Below are 15,791 nucleotides of genomic sequence, written 5' to 3'. Positions count from 1 at the left end.
ACATCCTCCCCACCACTGGGGCCAAAGGGGTGAGTAGTACTGAGAGGTTTTCCTGAAGGAAGGAAACGAGCCGCGAGACAGGTCTTCCCTTTCCCCAGCATGCCCATCCCTAAGTTTGAATGTGTTCTTCCCTCTTTTGGGGCTTCCCAGGACCCCCCAGCCAGAGAGGAACCAGATCTGTGACCAATCAAGCTTTATTTTTACAAAAATGAACATTGTAGCATGTCCCAGCAGCCAGCCTGCAATTGGGCTGGCTCAGCACTCACTCAACCCTCTTCAGTTTCAAAGTGGGACCAGGCCACAGTGTCCCAGGACTGAGCCCCAAGAGCTCAGTCAAGGGGAGGGGCCTGAGTGAGGAGGTGGGGGCCGGTGCCAGAGCAAGATAGTGGCAGCCTCACCCCTCCTTCCGACGAAGGGGCAGAAAGGGACCAGCTGGAGCACCTCACCTCCCTCAGAGCTGTCACGGCTCTAAGAAAGGGCGAGGGGCACGGGGGGCCCATCCAGGCCAGATCCTTGCTCTGGCCACCAGAGAAGCAAGGGCCGGCCGGGTTCAGCCATTCTCTCAAAGCAGCAGATCCCTGCTCTCCAGCTAGGTCCTGGGAGGTAATGCCAAATTTCTGAGAGTCGGCAGCCTTTACCTTACGTCGCCCAAGATAGGTCTAGGAGCACAGGCACGGCGGGGGAGGAGGTATCACTGCACCCTCCAGGCAGGAGAGGTCCCTGAGTAGCTGGCTTCCCTGCCCCACAGGCTGGGGTGGCCCTGTCACGGGTTTTGAAAGTCCAGGACGTGGAGGTTGTAAGACAGCGCAGCATAGAGATGCTTGGTGGTGAAGCGCAGGCAGTACACGGGACTGCTGAGCGGGGTCGAGGTCAAGGGGAAGGCCTGCAGGGAGGGAAGGTACAGGAATGGCAAGCGTGTCCCGAGGCGGAGAGAGGGAGAGGCCTACCCCAAGGTTCCCAGGCACAGCCCCTAACAGGGAGTCCTGGCATCCTGGAACAAATGCTGGGCAGTGCTCTTACGTGTAGGCAGGCCCGCTGGCGCCGGTCCCACAGCCGCACGACACCGTAGTAGGAGGAACCGGTAGCCAGCAGGTGGTTCCCATCTGTCTGCAGGCAGTACAGGGTGCTGTCGTGGGGTTCCTCCCACTCCATGACGCACTTTCTGTCCAGGAAGAGGCAGTCAGAGGGAAGCGCAGGGGTGCCCTCTACCCCCAGTTCCCCAAGGGTCTTAGAAATCCATTCTGGCTGGGAGACAGAAGCTGAATCAGCAAACTCTCTTGAAAAATAGACTTAATGGGGGAAAGCCTCCTCTGTATAGGTCCCCAGGCCAGATCATGCCCTCATCATCCCAGGACTTGGGCAGCAGGTAACTAAGGCAGGGAGAACGCTGATGACTCCCGGGCTCTTAATCATGGCCTGTAGGTTAGGGTCTCCCAGGCCAGGGCTGCCAAGCTAGGAGTCTCAGCTTGATCTGACCTTGCTGGCTGCTCCTACTGGCCTCCACCTGTCCCTTCTCCTGGGGGCTCACCCAGAGGGAGGGCCGGGACTGTGTCCCACCTCCTGCCTAGACACTCACCGGACGCTGGCTCGGAGGTCCCAGTAGCGAACGTAGGTGTCATAGCCACAGGACAGAAGTGTGGAAGGGGACTCATACATGACATCCAACACCCCAGCTCCTGGGGGGAAGTCACTGCCCAGGTGCATCATGAGCTGCCCACTGGGGAGAGAGCGGAGGGTAGAGGATGAGCGGCCCTCCCCTCCCCTTAGCCCCCACATCTGCTTTTAACCCAGTGGCATCAGTCCCTGAGGAAATGCAGCTCTCCCTCCTGAGCTAAAATCAGGCTCCCTTAGGGAAGGGCCAAGGGAGGAAATGCCTGGGGTGCCCACTGTCACCCCAGTCCCAGTGCCTGCCCCTCCCCCAGCTAAAGGCCTCAGCCCAGCAGCCCCTGATCACACCTGCTCGCTGCCTGGCTGCCGCTCCTCAGGAGGAAGAATGGGCCTGGCTGAGGGGCCGGCCCCCCTTCCGTGCACACACACACTCGGTTACTTTATACTTCTTGATCCTGCAGGTCAGGCGGTTCTGAGCTGCCTGAGTCCAATGCCTTAATTCCCGCCTGTAATCTGGGGCTCAAACCTCATTGGGGATAAAGACCACACAAAGGGAGAAGGGGAGTCCCAGGAGATGTTAAAACAAGTAAACACCTTTGTGTCTGGGGAGAGAAATCGCTGAGAAAGCAGCTTAGCGGGCTGGTCCCTGGTGTTCCTGGCCCGGCTGGCCCCCAGCCCGCGGCTAGCACGCCTGTGTGATCACAGCCCCCAGCCTGCTGGGCTCCAGCATGCTCCCCCACCCTCGCCCCTCCCGGTGGCCGAGAGCAGATTACTGAGAAGAACAATTTCTTTGTGACTGTGTAATTCCCTCCGTGACCGCGGCAGTGGGCAGACCCCTCGCCCTGATGCCAGACCCCTAGCAACCATGTAGGGGGGCCTTCTGGCCCTAGCAACCACCCCTCAACATCAAGTGCACCCGCTAATCCCTGTGGCTAGGGAACGGGTAGAAGCAGTGAGTTTCTGCCGAACGACAGAGGGGAATGAAGAAGAGGGGCACCCTCCAGGCCCTATCCCTCAGTTTCACCCAAGAGATGCTAGGCTCCCTTGCATGCATGACAAGAGAAACAAGGCCCCGAGCACTTCCCAGGGATACCCAGGTAAGAGGCCCTGGGGGGGGGTGGGGTGGGAGGACGTCGTGGTCTCACAAGCAGTGTTCACCAAAGGGCTGAGGCAGACGCTGTCAGCCATGTGTGTGAAAGCGGACTTCAGCTCCAGGCCTCTCGGCTCACATGGACTCTGACCCTCAACCTCCCTTCTCCTCAGTGGAGCCACCATCTTCCCTAGAGGCTGAACAAATAAAGGAGGAGGCTGGGGGTTCCTTTCTGCCCGGTTTGCCTTGCCCCTTGAGCCCTGGGCAGCGAGGGGCCCTCCAGCAAAGGGCACTGTGGCAGTCAGAACCCTTGCCCCCAGCCTCCTCAGGGAGGTCTTCCTCTTAGGGTCTGGACTACATCAGCCTCTGTGTTGGGGAACCCTGAGAGGGATCAGGCAGAAAGCCACTGCCCAAAGATCCCAGTCTCGTATGGATCACTGACCTTGGCTCCCAGGAAGGGCCTGCCTTCCCAGATGGGCCACCAGCTAGGATTTACCCACCCTGGGCAGGCCAGAGCCCTCCCACCCCTGCACCTCTCTTTTGAAGGTACTTCTGGACATTTGTACACACCGGGTGGGGGCTGTTTTGCTCCACAGTTCTCCCTCCTTCCAGATTTGGGGGCCCTGCCCCTTCCATTAGTGAGGCCTTCAGGAATGACTGAGGAGCTCTCCCCTTTAATCTGTAGAAGTAATTTCATGTTTGTTTGAAACAGAAGATGAAAGGCAGTGGGGGCTGGGGGCCTGAAGCCCAGCGTGGCTCTGCCTGCCTACCCCTGGTCCCAGGGTTTAGAAGGAAAGAAAGGTGGGCATCCATGGGCCGGGCAGGGTCAGCAGGATCAGGACCAGAAACATCAGGGCAATCAATACCCAGTTCAGATTGCCACCCTGGGCCCCCTGCCCCAGCATTCAAGCCACCACTGGAAAGCATCATGCCGGTGTCTGCAGTAAACACAGAACCCTGCTTTCTCGAGGAGACGCCAGGGCCAGAGTGAGCACCAACCCCTGGAGGCCAGGACAAGTCCCGAAAGCCCCTAGTCAGCCAGCCCAGCCTGGCCAGGGACGGAGGAGTTTCTTTCTGCTGCTGCGCTGTTCTCCGATTCTCTGAAATGGCCACACACACTTTAAATGGCCCAATAAAAAGATACAATTTCTTTTGCCTCTGGGCCTGGGACCCTCAAGACTCTGTTGTGCAGTGCCCGTGAGGTTAAGTTCAGAGCATAAACTGACACACCAGGCTCTGGGAAATGGCCCGTCTCTTCAAATAGCAGCCCAGCAGTGCCATAGGAGCCCTGCTGGGGCTTTGATTCGGGAAAACAAACAGAAATGGCACCGTGGGCCCTTCGTGGCCCCCACCCTAAGACCAATTTAACTAGAAAACTCTAGCTCAACAGCGCCTGTGAAGGGAGCAAGATCAGCCTGACAATAGCCCCAAACTTTGGGGGAAAGGGGGACAAAACAAGCTGTCTGTCTCCTCAGCCCCTCCTCTTGGGCTCCTTTTCTTACTGCAAGTGTGTTCTTGTAAAAAACGATTAGATTGCAATTTGTATAACATGGTGACCCCCAAATTCAGACGTTTCACCCCTTTTCTCTGGAAAGAATGTCAAGAATGCTTCTCGGCCTCTCACGGTGGGGGGCGGGAGGGGGGTGCAGAGCCTTGGCTATCACACAACTTGTGTGGGAACAGGACTGCCCCTCAGAGCCCTGGGCCAAGACAGGAGCAAGGGCCGGCTCTGTCACTCCAGAGGGCCAGACAAAAAGTCCATTCCCTTCCAACTCCTGCGCACAAAGCCTGGGCCTCCAGGAGCCGCTGGGGTGGGGGGCTCCACACCCCAGCCTCCCCTGAGCCCGACTCCAGCAATTCTCTCTCCACCCAGGGAAAGATAAAGACAGATGGGGCCACCCCTGTGAGCCTAAGAAGGAGGGCAGGCCTGGGGCGGACAGCCGGAAGGAGACATGGCCCTGAGGCCAGGCTGTGTGCAGTATTCCCTGGGAGCCCCCCGAGTGCCTGGGCAGAAGGAGCAAGCAGAGGGTGGCCTCATCCCAGAGACCCTTGAAGGGGGTGATCAGGTGAGGAAACCAGGGCTCCCTGGCCCAACCCACCATGCTCCACTGCGATTCTGTCTAGAGGGAAGAAGGGGCCTAGGGAGGAGCTTCCTGACAGAAGGAAATTTAGTAAGACCCTGACCCCTCCACCACCATCTTTGTAGGGACAGCTCACTGGAGGTAGATGCTGACCCCGAAGGCCCCGATGTCCCAGCAGGGAGAGCCCCCACCCCCACCCCCCTTAGTCTGGGCCCTGCTGAGCCGGAGTCCTCTCGTCCCATCCTCCACCTGCCTCCCTCCCTGCCTGTGCTCCCAACACAAGCCACAGCCCACAGAGAGCCCTGTGCTAAAGGGCCTTGAGATATGAGAAGCTGTATCCATCCACCTCCCAGCCTGCACCTAAGAATGCCTGTGACCCCCACACCATTTTACAGCCACCGTTAACACACTGGGTACCTGGGGATGTTCCCTGGAGATCCTGGGGGTTCTTGTTCCTACATCTGTCCCGGGTGTGCGGCCCCAAAAATGCAACAGTGGCTTTCAGGGGAGGGAAAGGATGGGAGACTGACAGTCCACCTTCCCACATCTCGGCTCCCATGGGGACAGAGGGCCTGAAGGTATAAGCTGGGCTGAACACGGTCAGAGAACGGGAGGCTTTTCCTCCTTCCCACCCTCCCCTCTCTCTTCCTTTCTTTGAGCAACAGCCATTTAATGAGCTCCTTCTGTATACAAGGCATTGTGCCAAGCAGGAACTACGGGGACATGTCAGATCCAACTTTGAAGGAACGATCCCTGTTCTCAAGGAGTTTTCCACCCAGTGAAGGAGGGAGTCTGTCATGTATCCAGCTATCAGTATGAGGGGTGACTGAGTCAGTTTCAGAGGAGAAATGAAAGTTTTATAAAAGGACAGATAAGAGAACATTTCAGCCTGTGGTATGGAGTGATTCCTCAGTGAGTGACAGGAGCAACAGGAGGGCCGAGGCGAAGGGCCAGGGTAGAGCCGGGGCATCTGGCCTGTGTTTTCACCTGGCAGGCACTCCGATATGCCCAGGATCTGGCTTCCAGACCACGGTGGCCTTCGGGTGCGTACTGCTCAGCTGGTCTGAGCTCCGGGAGGGGCAGGGAGGCGCTGTCCTCTTCCAGCGCTCAGGTGGGGAGGGCGGGAATGGAGGAGGCACATAGGTCCCAAATGTAACCACAGGGTGGCAGAGACCAGGAGAAGCCCACGGATGCTTCGCCTGCCTCAGCCCCATCAGGTGAGAGGGAAGGGCCCTGCCGGAGCACACAGCCGCTCGCGTGCATGTGTGTGCGCGTGCACAGCCCCCGGCGCCCGCCCGCGCACACGTGTTCAGACACAATGGCTCAAAGGCCAGGCAGTCGGGCAGCCCACTTTGTACTGCTAACAAGGGGACCGTAATTACAGGAAGGGGCAGCCGGGCAGATAAAAGGATACAAAATTTCAACATCTGTTGCCATAAAGGGATAAGGAGAAGTGAAACGCAAAGTATCAGTTTGGTGTCAGCAGGCAGAGAGCCAATTTCAAAGAGTTCAGGGGGACAGAGGGGACAAGAAAGAAAAAGGAAAGGGGGGAGAAAGAAAAGAAAGAGAAAGAAATTACAGGGTTCCTTAAAGAGGTAAAGAAAAAAGAAAATGAAAAAATCTGTCAGTAATACTTTCAAAGGAGAAGGCAGGTACTTTAAAGAGGGCAGTTCCCGTAATCACCCTGACTGAGGGCCACCTACCCCCCCCCCCCGGGGGTGGAGGTGGAGGCAGGGGCAGAGACAAAGCCACACCTGGGCCAGATGGGCACTACTGGTGCCCTCAGAGTGGCCCAGTCTGTGCTCAGGACACCGGTGCCTTCTGCAGACCGCTAGAAAGGGCTGCAGCCAGGCCCCCCTCCCCATTCTAAATGCCACTAGATGCTCTGATGCGCATCTCCTGTGCTCAGCCTGGGGTCCTAAGAGGAGCTCCTGGCACATGGTGACCAACAGGGCGGCCCTAGGAGCGCTTGAAGGGTTACCAACTCCAGCCACAGGAGCTAGGATCAGGGAGGGCTTTGTGGCAGAGGTGCTGTTTACACGGAAGAGTAGGCAGGACAGAGAGGGGGTAGGTAATCCGGGCACCATGGCAGCCAGAGCAAAGGCTCCGGGGGAAGATAGAGGGCCCCTGTCAGAATGTGTGAGAAGCCTACCTGCCCTACCTTTGGTGAGAGAGAGAATGTTCAGGGGTTTAGGATAGAAACGGAGGAGGAACAGGGAACCAGGGAGGATCCTGGCCAGAAGGAGAGATAAGGGATGTGCGCAGGGGCACATGCATGATCACACGCATACAGGGCAGCACAGAGCCTAGCTGAGGACTCGAACCCTCAGCACCCTAGGCGTAGCCAGGTCCAGAGCCCACCCCTAGCCCCTTCCCTGCCCGGTGGTCCTGAGGCTGGCTCAGGACTATGGCTGGACCCACTAGGATATGTCCAGGTCTGGGATCACGGGCCTCTCCATCCTGGTGCTAGACCCAGCTCAGATGCCCTTGGCAGAAACATACAGCCCATAGCAAGAAGAAGCCTAGGGAGGAGGGGTGTATAAGATGTCAGGTCAGGCAGACCTCCCAGGCCTCTCGGCAGCTGTGAGGTACGCCCCGCACAGACAACACCTTCCCCGGGACCTAGCCGAGGTTTCTGCTCAAATGCACGCAAAGAGTACCAGGCTCAGAAACAGGACGGCTTTGGCCTAGTACCTCAGGCCTTGATGGGATCACAGGGCCTAGCGAAGGTTACTTCAGGGATTGGCTGTTGACACTATCTGTCAAGATGGAGCCCCTGGAGCCGGCACCTGGGCCCAAAGACCACCTACCCTTGGAAGCAGGAACACTCCGGCACCTCCAAGTTGGGTCAAGAACTCCATCTTTCTCTCTGCCTGGTTTAGACAGGTTAGAAATTCCCTGTCCTTGGGCCTGGCCCACAGTTCCCAACTCCAGGAGAAAGAAAGGCAGAGAAGAAAGGAGAGGGACAGTCCAGCTCCTTGCCGTCTAGACGATGGCTGTATGCCATGGCTGCCCTCGAGCCCGTGTGCTCCAGCCCACACCTCCCCCTCCCTAACTCGTAGGGAGAACAGAGTCCAGAGGGGTCTTGATGAAAGGAAGGGCTGAGGGAGCCCGGGTAACTCTGAAGGGGTCCCCAGGCACTGTGGGAAGCAGCCTAAGCTCCCGGATAGCGGGGACCTGAGAGGCAGCAGGAAGCAGACGTGCGGAGCAGGGCACCTCCACCTCCCAGCTGTGTCCCAGCCCCCGCCATCATCCTGAGGGCGGCCCCAGAGGGGGGATGCTCGGAGCACTCCTTCCCCCGCCCAAGTCACAGCACACACATAAAAGAGAAAATCCCGGTGCTCCTCAGGTTTCAGTGGTGACAGGTTAAAAGCAAAGAATCCCCCCAGCCCCGCACAGCGCCCCGCCACCTAGTCCTGCGGGCGGTGCTGCCCCACCTTCCAGATTGGCCTGTCAGTCAGGCTTTGGCGTTATTGAAAGATCAAACTCTGTCCTGCCTGTTCATTACCTTAATCCTATTTTCTACATGGCTTTATTATCTGCTTGGGCTTCTCTGGGAAAGACAGCTACAGACAGTCACCCTGTCCATCCACTTCCTCCCACCAAAAGCAGATGCCTCCACCGGGGCATCTCTCCTCCGAGCCCCGCACCACTCAGTCCTCCGGGCTCCCCTGGGAACCAGAAGGCTATGGAAACGCGGCCGGCTCCTCTCAGTGGCGAGGAGGGGCGACTGCGCGCCAGTGAGAAGGCAAAGCCACATGGTGCCCAGGGCGGCCCTGCCACAGGCTGTCCAGGGGATGCAGTGGCAGCTTCTCATCTGGCTCCGGTCAGAATCCCGGCCGCAGCCGTCCTGTGCCTGTGATCACTCGGGTTCTTCCCGGGTTCTGTAAAGACCCAGTGTTTGGGGTTAGTGACGACTAGGGATTTCATAAGAGAGGGCCGTTCAAGGAGTTGGTGGCTTAGAACTACATCCCGGCCATAAATCTGTGCCCAGGAGTAGCCCCACCAAGGAAACCCCAGGCAGAAGAGGCCCTCAAAGGTTACTCGTCTTTTGACACAAAGCCGGGCCACGGTGGTGCGCCCACCCCACCCCCGGCCCGTTCGCCACCCCGAGCGCAGGCCAGTGAGGTCGCCAGGCACGAGGTCCGGCTACAGGACGAAAACGGACTTTTCGGCAGAAACACCTATCTTGTGACCTGCAGCCTTACTTCCTGTCATGGGCCTTCTCTAGGCCATGAGGTCAGCAGGACCACTCCGCCCCCAGTGGTCACAAGGCCACAGTTATTTGGAGAATTAAAAAGCTGAGCGTCTATACACTCTAAGGTACTACTATGGAAGGCAGCCGCAGGGGAGGAAAAAGAAAGGGAGGGGGACATGCACCGTATGGGCTCTTGTATAAAACAATTGGTTTCATACTAGTTCTGTTAAGTACAGATCATTAAATCTCATTTACAGATGTGGAAACCGAGGCCCAGAGTGCCCCCCACCCATATCACAGAGCTAAGAAGCGGCAGAGTTAGTTCGAGAACCCAAGTCTGTCTGACCACACAGCCTGTGTGCCCTCCGTAGCTCCTCACAGCCTCCCATCACACACCAGAGGAGGGGTTCCTTGGCCTCAGCCCCACACAGAAGCAAGAAGTTTGCCGGTGGCAGGAGTTTGGCAGGGGAGTCACGGAACGACATTCACAGACTGCAGGAGCTCCAATGTCCCAGAGGCTACAGGACAAAGGATCCCTTGGAAGTTTTAGCTGAGCTGTGCCGACAACAGTATGATGTGACCATCAGCTACACTAACAAAAGCAAAAGATCTAGAATAAGGAGGGGATAGCGCCTGCCACTCATCATCTCACACCTGGCACGTTCAGTACTCAGTTACGAACATCCCATTTCAAGAGGGATCCAACCAGATAAATGCAAGAAACTTTCAGGTGAGAATGGTCCTAAAACGAGTGTGAGACCCACACAGTAGGGTCACCCTCCCAGCTATTCCTCACTTACTTTCTTGCTGACCCAAATCTGAATCTGTGCCCACCGCTCCCATCCGCCTTGCCACTATGCACGTGGGGGAGGCTGGGCTCTTCCCCAGACCCAGGTCAATCTTGACTGGTCATTCCATTTCCCTTGCCACGGTTTGGTTCAGGGTGAGCAACGGAATACACTTTTGGCTCACTCAATATGAGGAGTCTGCTTGGGGGCTCCTATAAAAGGACCCCCCATCTTAAAAAGAGACCCGGGCAGGGACAAGTCCTCTTCCTTCCTTCCTTTTTCCCTCTGGGTATTTTGCCTCATGAGCAGGTAGAGCTTTTGTGAACAAGCCTGAGGATAAGGGCAAAACCCACGTTGACAGAGGGGGCAAAGCAGAAAGCTGAGAAGATGGGCCCTCAGCCTCTCGCTGAGCTACTGCACCCATCAATCCTGGAACCAGCGAAGCTTCCAGCTCCTGGGGACTCCTTGTCACTTACGATAATAATAATCTCTTTATTGTTGGAGCCACTTTGAAGTAGGCCCTCAATACTTCCAGCCAAAAGCACCCTAACTGATGTACTATGTGTATAAGCAACAGCAGAAGGGCCTCAGACTTTCGGCCTGATAAAGAGAAGACACTGGAGAAACAGGACCAAAGTTTTCAGATATTTAAAGCCCTGTCTTCGGAGGCAAGGTTCAACTTGCTTCTTGCCTAGAATCATAGCCTCTGGAAGCAGGTCAACTCTCGATGAAGGACAGGTGTGATAACTCTCAGGGCTCTCCAAAGATGTAATGTGGTGTCTGGGAGAGTTGCGAGTTTCCTATCCCTGTGGTTGGATGACCGTTAAGAGAATGTTGTAGAAAAAACCATATTTAACTAAAACAGCTCATGTGTTAAAGAAAAAATCTTTTGGAAAGACTGACAATACAACGGATTTTTCAGGGGGCAAAAAGATGGGTACCACTTTCCTGGGGATACAGAGAGGAAAGGAGACATGCTAGAGTCACTGAGGCAGGAGACAGACAAGAACAGAACATCCTCGCTGCTGCTGTAGATCACGGTGCTGAACCAGAGCACGGGACCTGGGGCCAGGTGCAGACGGTCTTAGACTTGACCCCACAAGCACAATTGACAAAAAAAAATAATTTGGACGCCATCAAAATGTAAAACTTTGGTCTTTTATCCTGTTAAGAGGATAAAAAGACAAGCTCCAGACTTAAAGATAGAGGCAAACCACATATCTGACAAAGGATTCATTTCTAGAATATATAAAGAACTCCCCAAACTCACCAATGAAAAAGCAAACTGTTCAATTATAAAATCGCCAAAAGACATGAGCAGAGATTCCACCAAAGAGAACATACAGAAGGCAAATACACACACGAAAAGATGTCATTGGCTCTCACGGAAATTCAAATTAAAGCCACGAGATACCACACCTCTTAGAATAGCTGAGACAAGAAAGAGCGGCAATTCCAAATGCTGTGAAGGATGGGAAGAAACTACATCTCTCATACCCTGGAGTTGGATTATAAAATGGTAAAGATATTCACAATAGTTTGACAGGTAAAAAATTAAACACACACTTACCAAATGACCTGGCACTTGGACTCTGGGGCATTTATCCCAGAGAAATGAAAACGTGTCCACACAAAAGATTATATGCAAATGTTCACGAGAGCTTAATTTGCAATAGTCAAAAAATTGAACATAACCCAAATGTCCTTCAGTGGGTGAATGCTGTTCAGTGGGAGAGAACTTTGGGGCGTCCACACCAGGGAATACTACTGAGCAATAAAAAGGAAGGCGCCATTGATACATAGGACGAGTGCTATGGCTCTCATGAGAACTATGCTGGGTTAACGGGGGTGGGGACCAAATCACAAAAGGTATTCCACTTATATAACACCTCCAAGCTGCCAGAAGTAAAGAGGTGGAAAACACGTAAGTGGCTGCGAGAGGTTAGAGACGAGGGAGTTTAAGAGGGCAGGGGAGGAAGATGGTGTGGCTGTACGTGGGCAAGTGGGGAATCCGCCAGTTCTGTATCCTAACTGTTGTAGTAGTTACGTGAATCTACACATGGGATAAAATTGCAAAGAACCACACACACACACACACACACAGAAATGAGTGCAATCTGAATAAAGGTCTGTGGATTATACCAATGTCAATTTCCTGGTTCTGATTATAATATAATATAATATAATATAATATAATATAATATAATATAGAAATTACTTATAAATAATTGATATCAAATTTATATTTATTATATTATCTAACGTAACACAGGTACCTTGCTGTCCTATTTTTGGAACTTCCTATGAATCTCTAATTATTTCAAAATAAAAAGCTTAAAAAAATCCAACAGAATGGTAGACAATCTGATGGGAACGTGTTGAGCTTACCAAGGCAGAGAGTTGTGAATAAAACCTGGACCTATTTTAACTGTTCTGTGTAATTCTTTTTATGGCTCTGTAGGCCGCTTCCCAAAGTTCTTTATTTTAGAAAAATCATCTCCAAGGATAGATGGGATTTTATGTAGCCACATAATCGGGCACTCCTCAGAGAAAAAGTATCGTAAATCCAAATTGTTGTTACCCTGATTTCTAAGTGGAATTACTGACCTATTATAAATTACTTCCAACAGTCTCCTCAGGCTAACTCTCACGACGCCAGGAGAGAGCACGCACCTTGCAGGCTGCCAGTGAGTCGGGCCGCTGGGTTCTTCCCAGCCTCCCCCTGGACCACTCGGTGGCCCACTGGAGCCCGGGCTGGCCCAGCCAGCTCTCTGCTTTGCCTCCCTGGCTGCTCTAGCCGCACCCCATAGGAAGCCGTGGTGGCTCAGGAATCTCTTACCTGTTGAGGTCCCAGATTCTTAGGGGTGAGAAGTGCCCACAACAGGCCGTCCCTGTCACAAAAGAGCTGCCAAACAAAAGGAGAGTGGAGTCAGGGCTGGCTTGTCAGAGCCTGTGGCAGAAGGGGGATCACGGAGGTGAGACAGGATGAGAGAAATGGCTGCGGGGCCATCGGAGAGGCCGAGGCCGAGGCCAAGGCCGAGGCCGCAGGGAGACGACCGGAAGAGCGCTGAGGGCTACGACCTCCCAGGGGCCCCCAGGTTTCAGGACGGCTGAGCTCGCCACTCAGAAGGGTCTCGTGGTCTCTGCCCACCAGGAAAGCACTTCTCCAGACGTGCAGCCCTCAGGTCAAGACAGAGCACGCCTGCCGGGCTGCAGAAATGGTCTCCTGGGAACAGGCTGCTGGGTGCCGGAAGGGGATGCCCTGGTCAGAGGTAAGGGCGGTGGGGGGCACGACTGACAGTTTTAAGAGCTGGGGGCACCTGTAATGTGCAAGCGCAGGGCGGGTACGATGGCACCACACTGACCAGAGGGAACCATCAAAAGCGAGTTACACATGAGAAGACGAGATGGGTAACGTGCTGGGATGTGAGGGTGCAGAGAGAGTGGAGGCCCAGGCTGCTGGGGCTGCCGTGGAGTGGGACGGCGGGCAGGCAGGCAGTTTAGAGGACAAGGACACCCCCCATTTCCCAGAGGATCTCTTAAACCCCTAGAAAGTTCAACACGTGCCATCTGCAGAGTTTCATTTTAGGTGGAGGCCCCAGGCTGGCGGGCAGGTTCCGCACGGTGAGCCAGGCCGGCCGGAGCACCGGGACTGGAACTGGGACCTACGTGCCAGACCCCACCTTTGTGGGGGACTTGCTGGTGGGGGTGAGGGAGGGAAGCCTGCAGGAAGCCTGGCTAAAAAAACCTAACCATGAGCAAGAGAGTCAAAAATGATTGTGTCACTCGGGAGCCCTGGGGCAGGGAAGGGCAGGTCCCTACATGTCTGGAGCTGGGGGGTGGGGGGAGCAGACAGATTAATGACACCTTAGCAGTGTGGGGCAGCAGCCCATCCTCCCTGGCCCTGCCCAGCACCTGTGGCTCTCTCGTCCCAAGCGGGTCAGTGGGGGGACAGATTTCTGTAGAGAGGGCTCTGAAGAAGCCAGGGGCTTTGGCTGCGGGAGGCAGCCTGCCGGTCGCCGATGGGGGAGAGGTCGGGGCAGGCGTTGGCCGACCCACCGATTTACAATAAAAATGGCAGAGCAGGTGTCTGCGTTTTGACTCCAGGCTGATTAAAAAGGCCACACGAGCCACCCTGGGGCTTCCATGCCTCAAGCCAAGAGTTTCTTAGGGACATGCTCCATCATCCCAGCCTCCTCTCGACCCACTAGAGTGCCAGCAACCGCTCACCCGGAATGGTGTGCCAAAACAGCCACTCCAACATGCCCCGAGTGACTCCCAGCCTGGAAAGCGGCCACTGGACACTGAAGCCCCAAGCTACAAAGCCAGGAGGTGCTGTCCTCACCTCCCTCCCCTCAACATTTTTCTCTCGAGGGTAATCCATTAATAACTGGTAAAGCCAATTACCTTGGGTTGGAAACATAATAGCCACTTGGAAAGCATTCAAGCAGGCAATTGGGCTCTTCAGACTTTCGAGGAGCGCGGGCCAGGTGAGGCGCGCCAGCACGGACGCAGACATCTCTCAAGGAGGCCTCGGATGGGCCACAGGTGTGACTCAGTGAGCAAGTAAGTCGAGAGGGAGGGAGATGGGAGGAAGCATCTGGAGCACCTCCCAGAAGGCTGGGGCGGGGCTGCCAACACCTGCTCCTGGGACTCCCGTCCTCCATTCCTGCCCCCCTGTCACCAGCCGGGTCTATCTCCCCCCAGGAGGACTGCCTCTCACCTTCGTACCCCACGAAGGCCTTTCATGATTGTCTGGACACGACGCCCAGAAATGTTTCTTTCCAAAAGCTGCCCCCTTCCCTTGCCCAACTATGCAGTGCAGGGAGGAGGAGGGGGAAGGAGAGAGACACCCCCCCCAGCACGTACGAGGACCTAAGAGAATAATCAAATTGAACACTCAGTACGGACCCTGTAAGCAACGGTCAAGCAGCTTTGGAGCCAGGTCCTGCTGGGCACACACACCAGGACACACACCCCGACCGTGGGGACTGCCAGGACTCAGGGTGAAGCTGGCTGCGGGCACAGCACCGCACACCTCGCACTGTTCCTCCCTATACGCGGCCACACTTGCTCCCCACCTCACCCCTCAGCTCCCGTGGACTTCAGAAAGCAGAAGGCAAGAGCCACAGACCAGCCACGTTCAAGGTCAGAAGATTAAAAGGCCTGCCCGAATGCAGGACACACCTGGTGCAGGGGTGGGAGGAGATGGAACTCACTGTCCCGGGACACCCAAAGGATGCCTCACATGACACAGCAAGTTCCCAATAGAAGCGATTATTCCCACTGCACAGAAAGGGAAATGAAGTGACGGCCAAACTTCTACGAGTTTTCAGGAACTCCTTCCGCATACTCGCCCGCTTCCTGGGAGCCCCACCAGAAAAGGTGCTCCAAATGGAGGCTGGTGGGGTGGGGGATGTGCACCCCAGGAGGCCTCCCGCCCCCACGAGCTCGGCCTCCACCACGCCGTCTCGCCCACACGTAGTGCCATCCCGCGCCACGCGTGCCAGCCCGCCGTCGTCCTGCACCAGATCTCCCCACGCCCTCCCTGTGCCGGGCCCTGTGCCACGCGGGCCAAAGGTTCTCCTGGAATGCTCGGAGATGCCCTCGGCGAACATGGGTACCACCCCGCCAGGGGCGCCTCCGAAGCGATGACTCAGAGTCTGACCCATTAAAAGGTCTTTGCTACAATCTCCGCTTAGAGTCTGCGGTCACTGAAAAAGCCAGCTCTCCCCAGAAAGAAAAGAAAATGCAAATGGCTTTCACCCTCACTCCCTCTCTTTCTCGGGGGTATCCTAGGGACGGGGACGGCAAACCTGTGAACAGACAGAGGCAGAAGCTGCTGGCTCCTCAGGTGACATGACCACCCTTCCTCCAGGTCCCTACCACACTTGATCTTGCCCTCGGGACAAAGGGCATTTGGGGGGTTATTTCCCCATCTTCCCTTTGAGATCATGGACCATCTGGGGACTCCTGTGTCCTCTGGTGCCCAGCACAGCACCTGGCCCAAAAGAGGTACTCAGCAC

General features: G+C 55.6%; 1 protein-coding gene across 1 annotated transcript in view; it reads right to left on the bottom strand.

Annotated features, from left to right (window-relative positions):
- Positions 1 to 178: 178 nt before the first annotated feature.
- The window catches only part of FBXW4 (F-box and WD repeat domain containing 4), an 80,633-nt gene continuing 65,020 nt past the window's right edge, over positions 179 to 15,791 (bottom strand). Inside the window, exons 6-9 of the mRNA XM_030334105.2 lie at positions 12,605 to 12,670; positions 1,577 to 1,717; positions 1,021 to 1,162; positions 179 to 883 (exon numbers count right to left, since the gene is read on the bottom strand). Of these exons, the coding sequence (XP_030189965.1) occupies positions 764 to 883; positions 1,021 to 1,162; positions 1,577 to 1,717; positions 12,605 to 12,670 (469 nt within the window). The 3' untranslated portion in view covers positions 179 to 763. The remainder of the gene's footprint in view (positions 884 to 1,020; positions 1,163 to 1,576; positions 1,718 to 12,604; positions 12,671 to 15,791) is intronic.

Source organism: Lynx canadensis, chromosome D2 (genome assembly GCF_007474595.2).
Source record: "Lynx canadensis isolate LIC74 chromosome D2, mLynCan4.pri.v2, whole genome shotgun sequence".
NCBI classification, from domain to species: domain Eukaryota; kingdom Metazoa; phylum Chordata; class Mammalia; order Carnivora; family Felidae; genus Lynx; species Lynx canadensis.
Note: the sequence above shows the minus strand (reverse complement) of the source record. Positions and strands in the feature narration are given on the sequence as shown.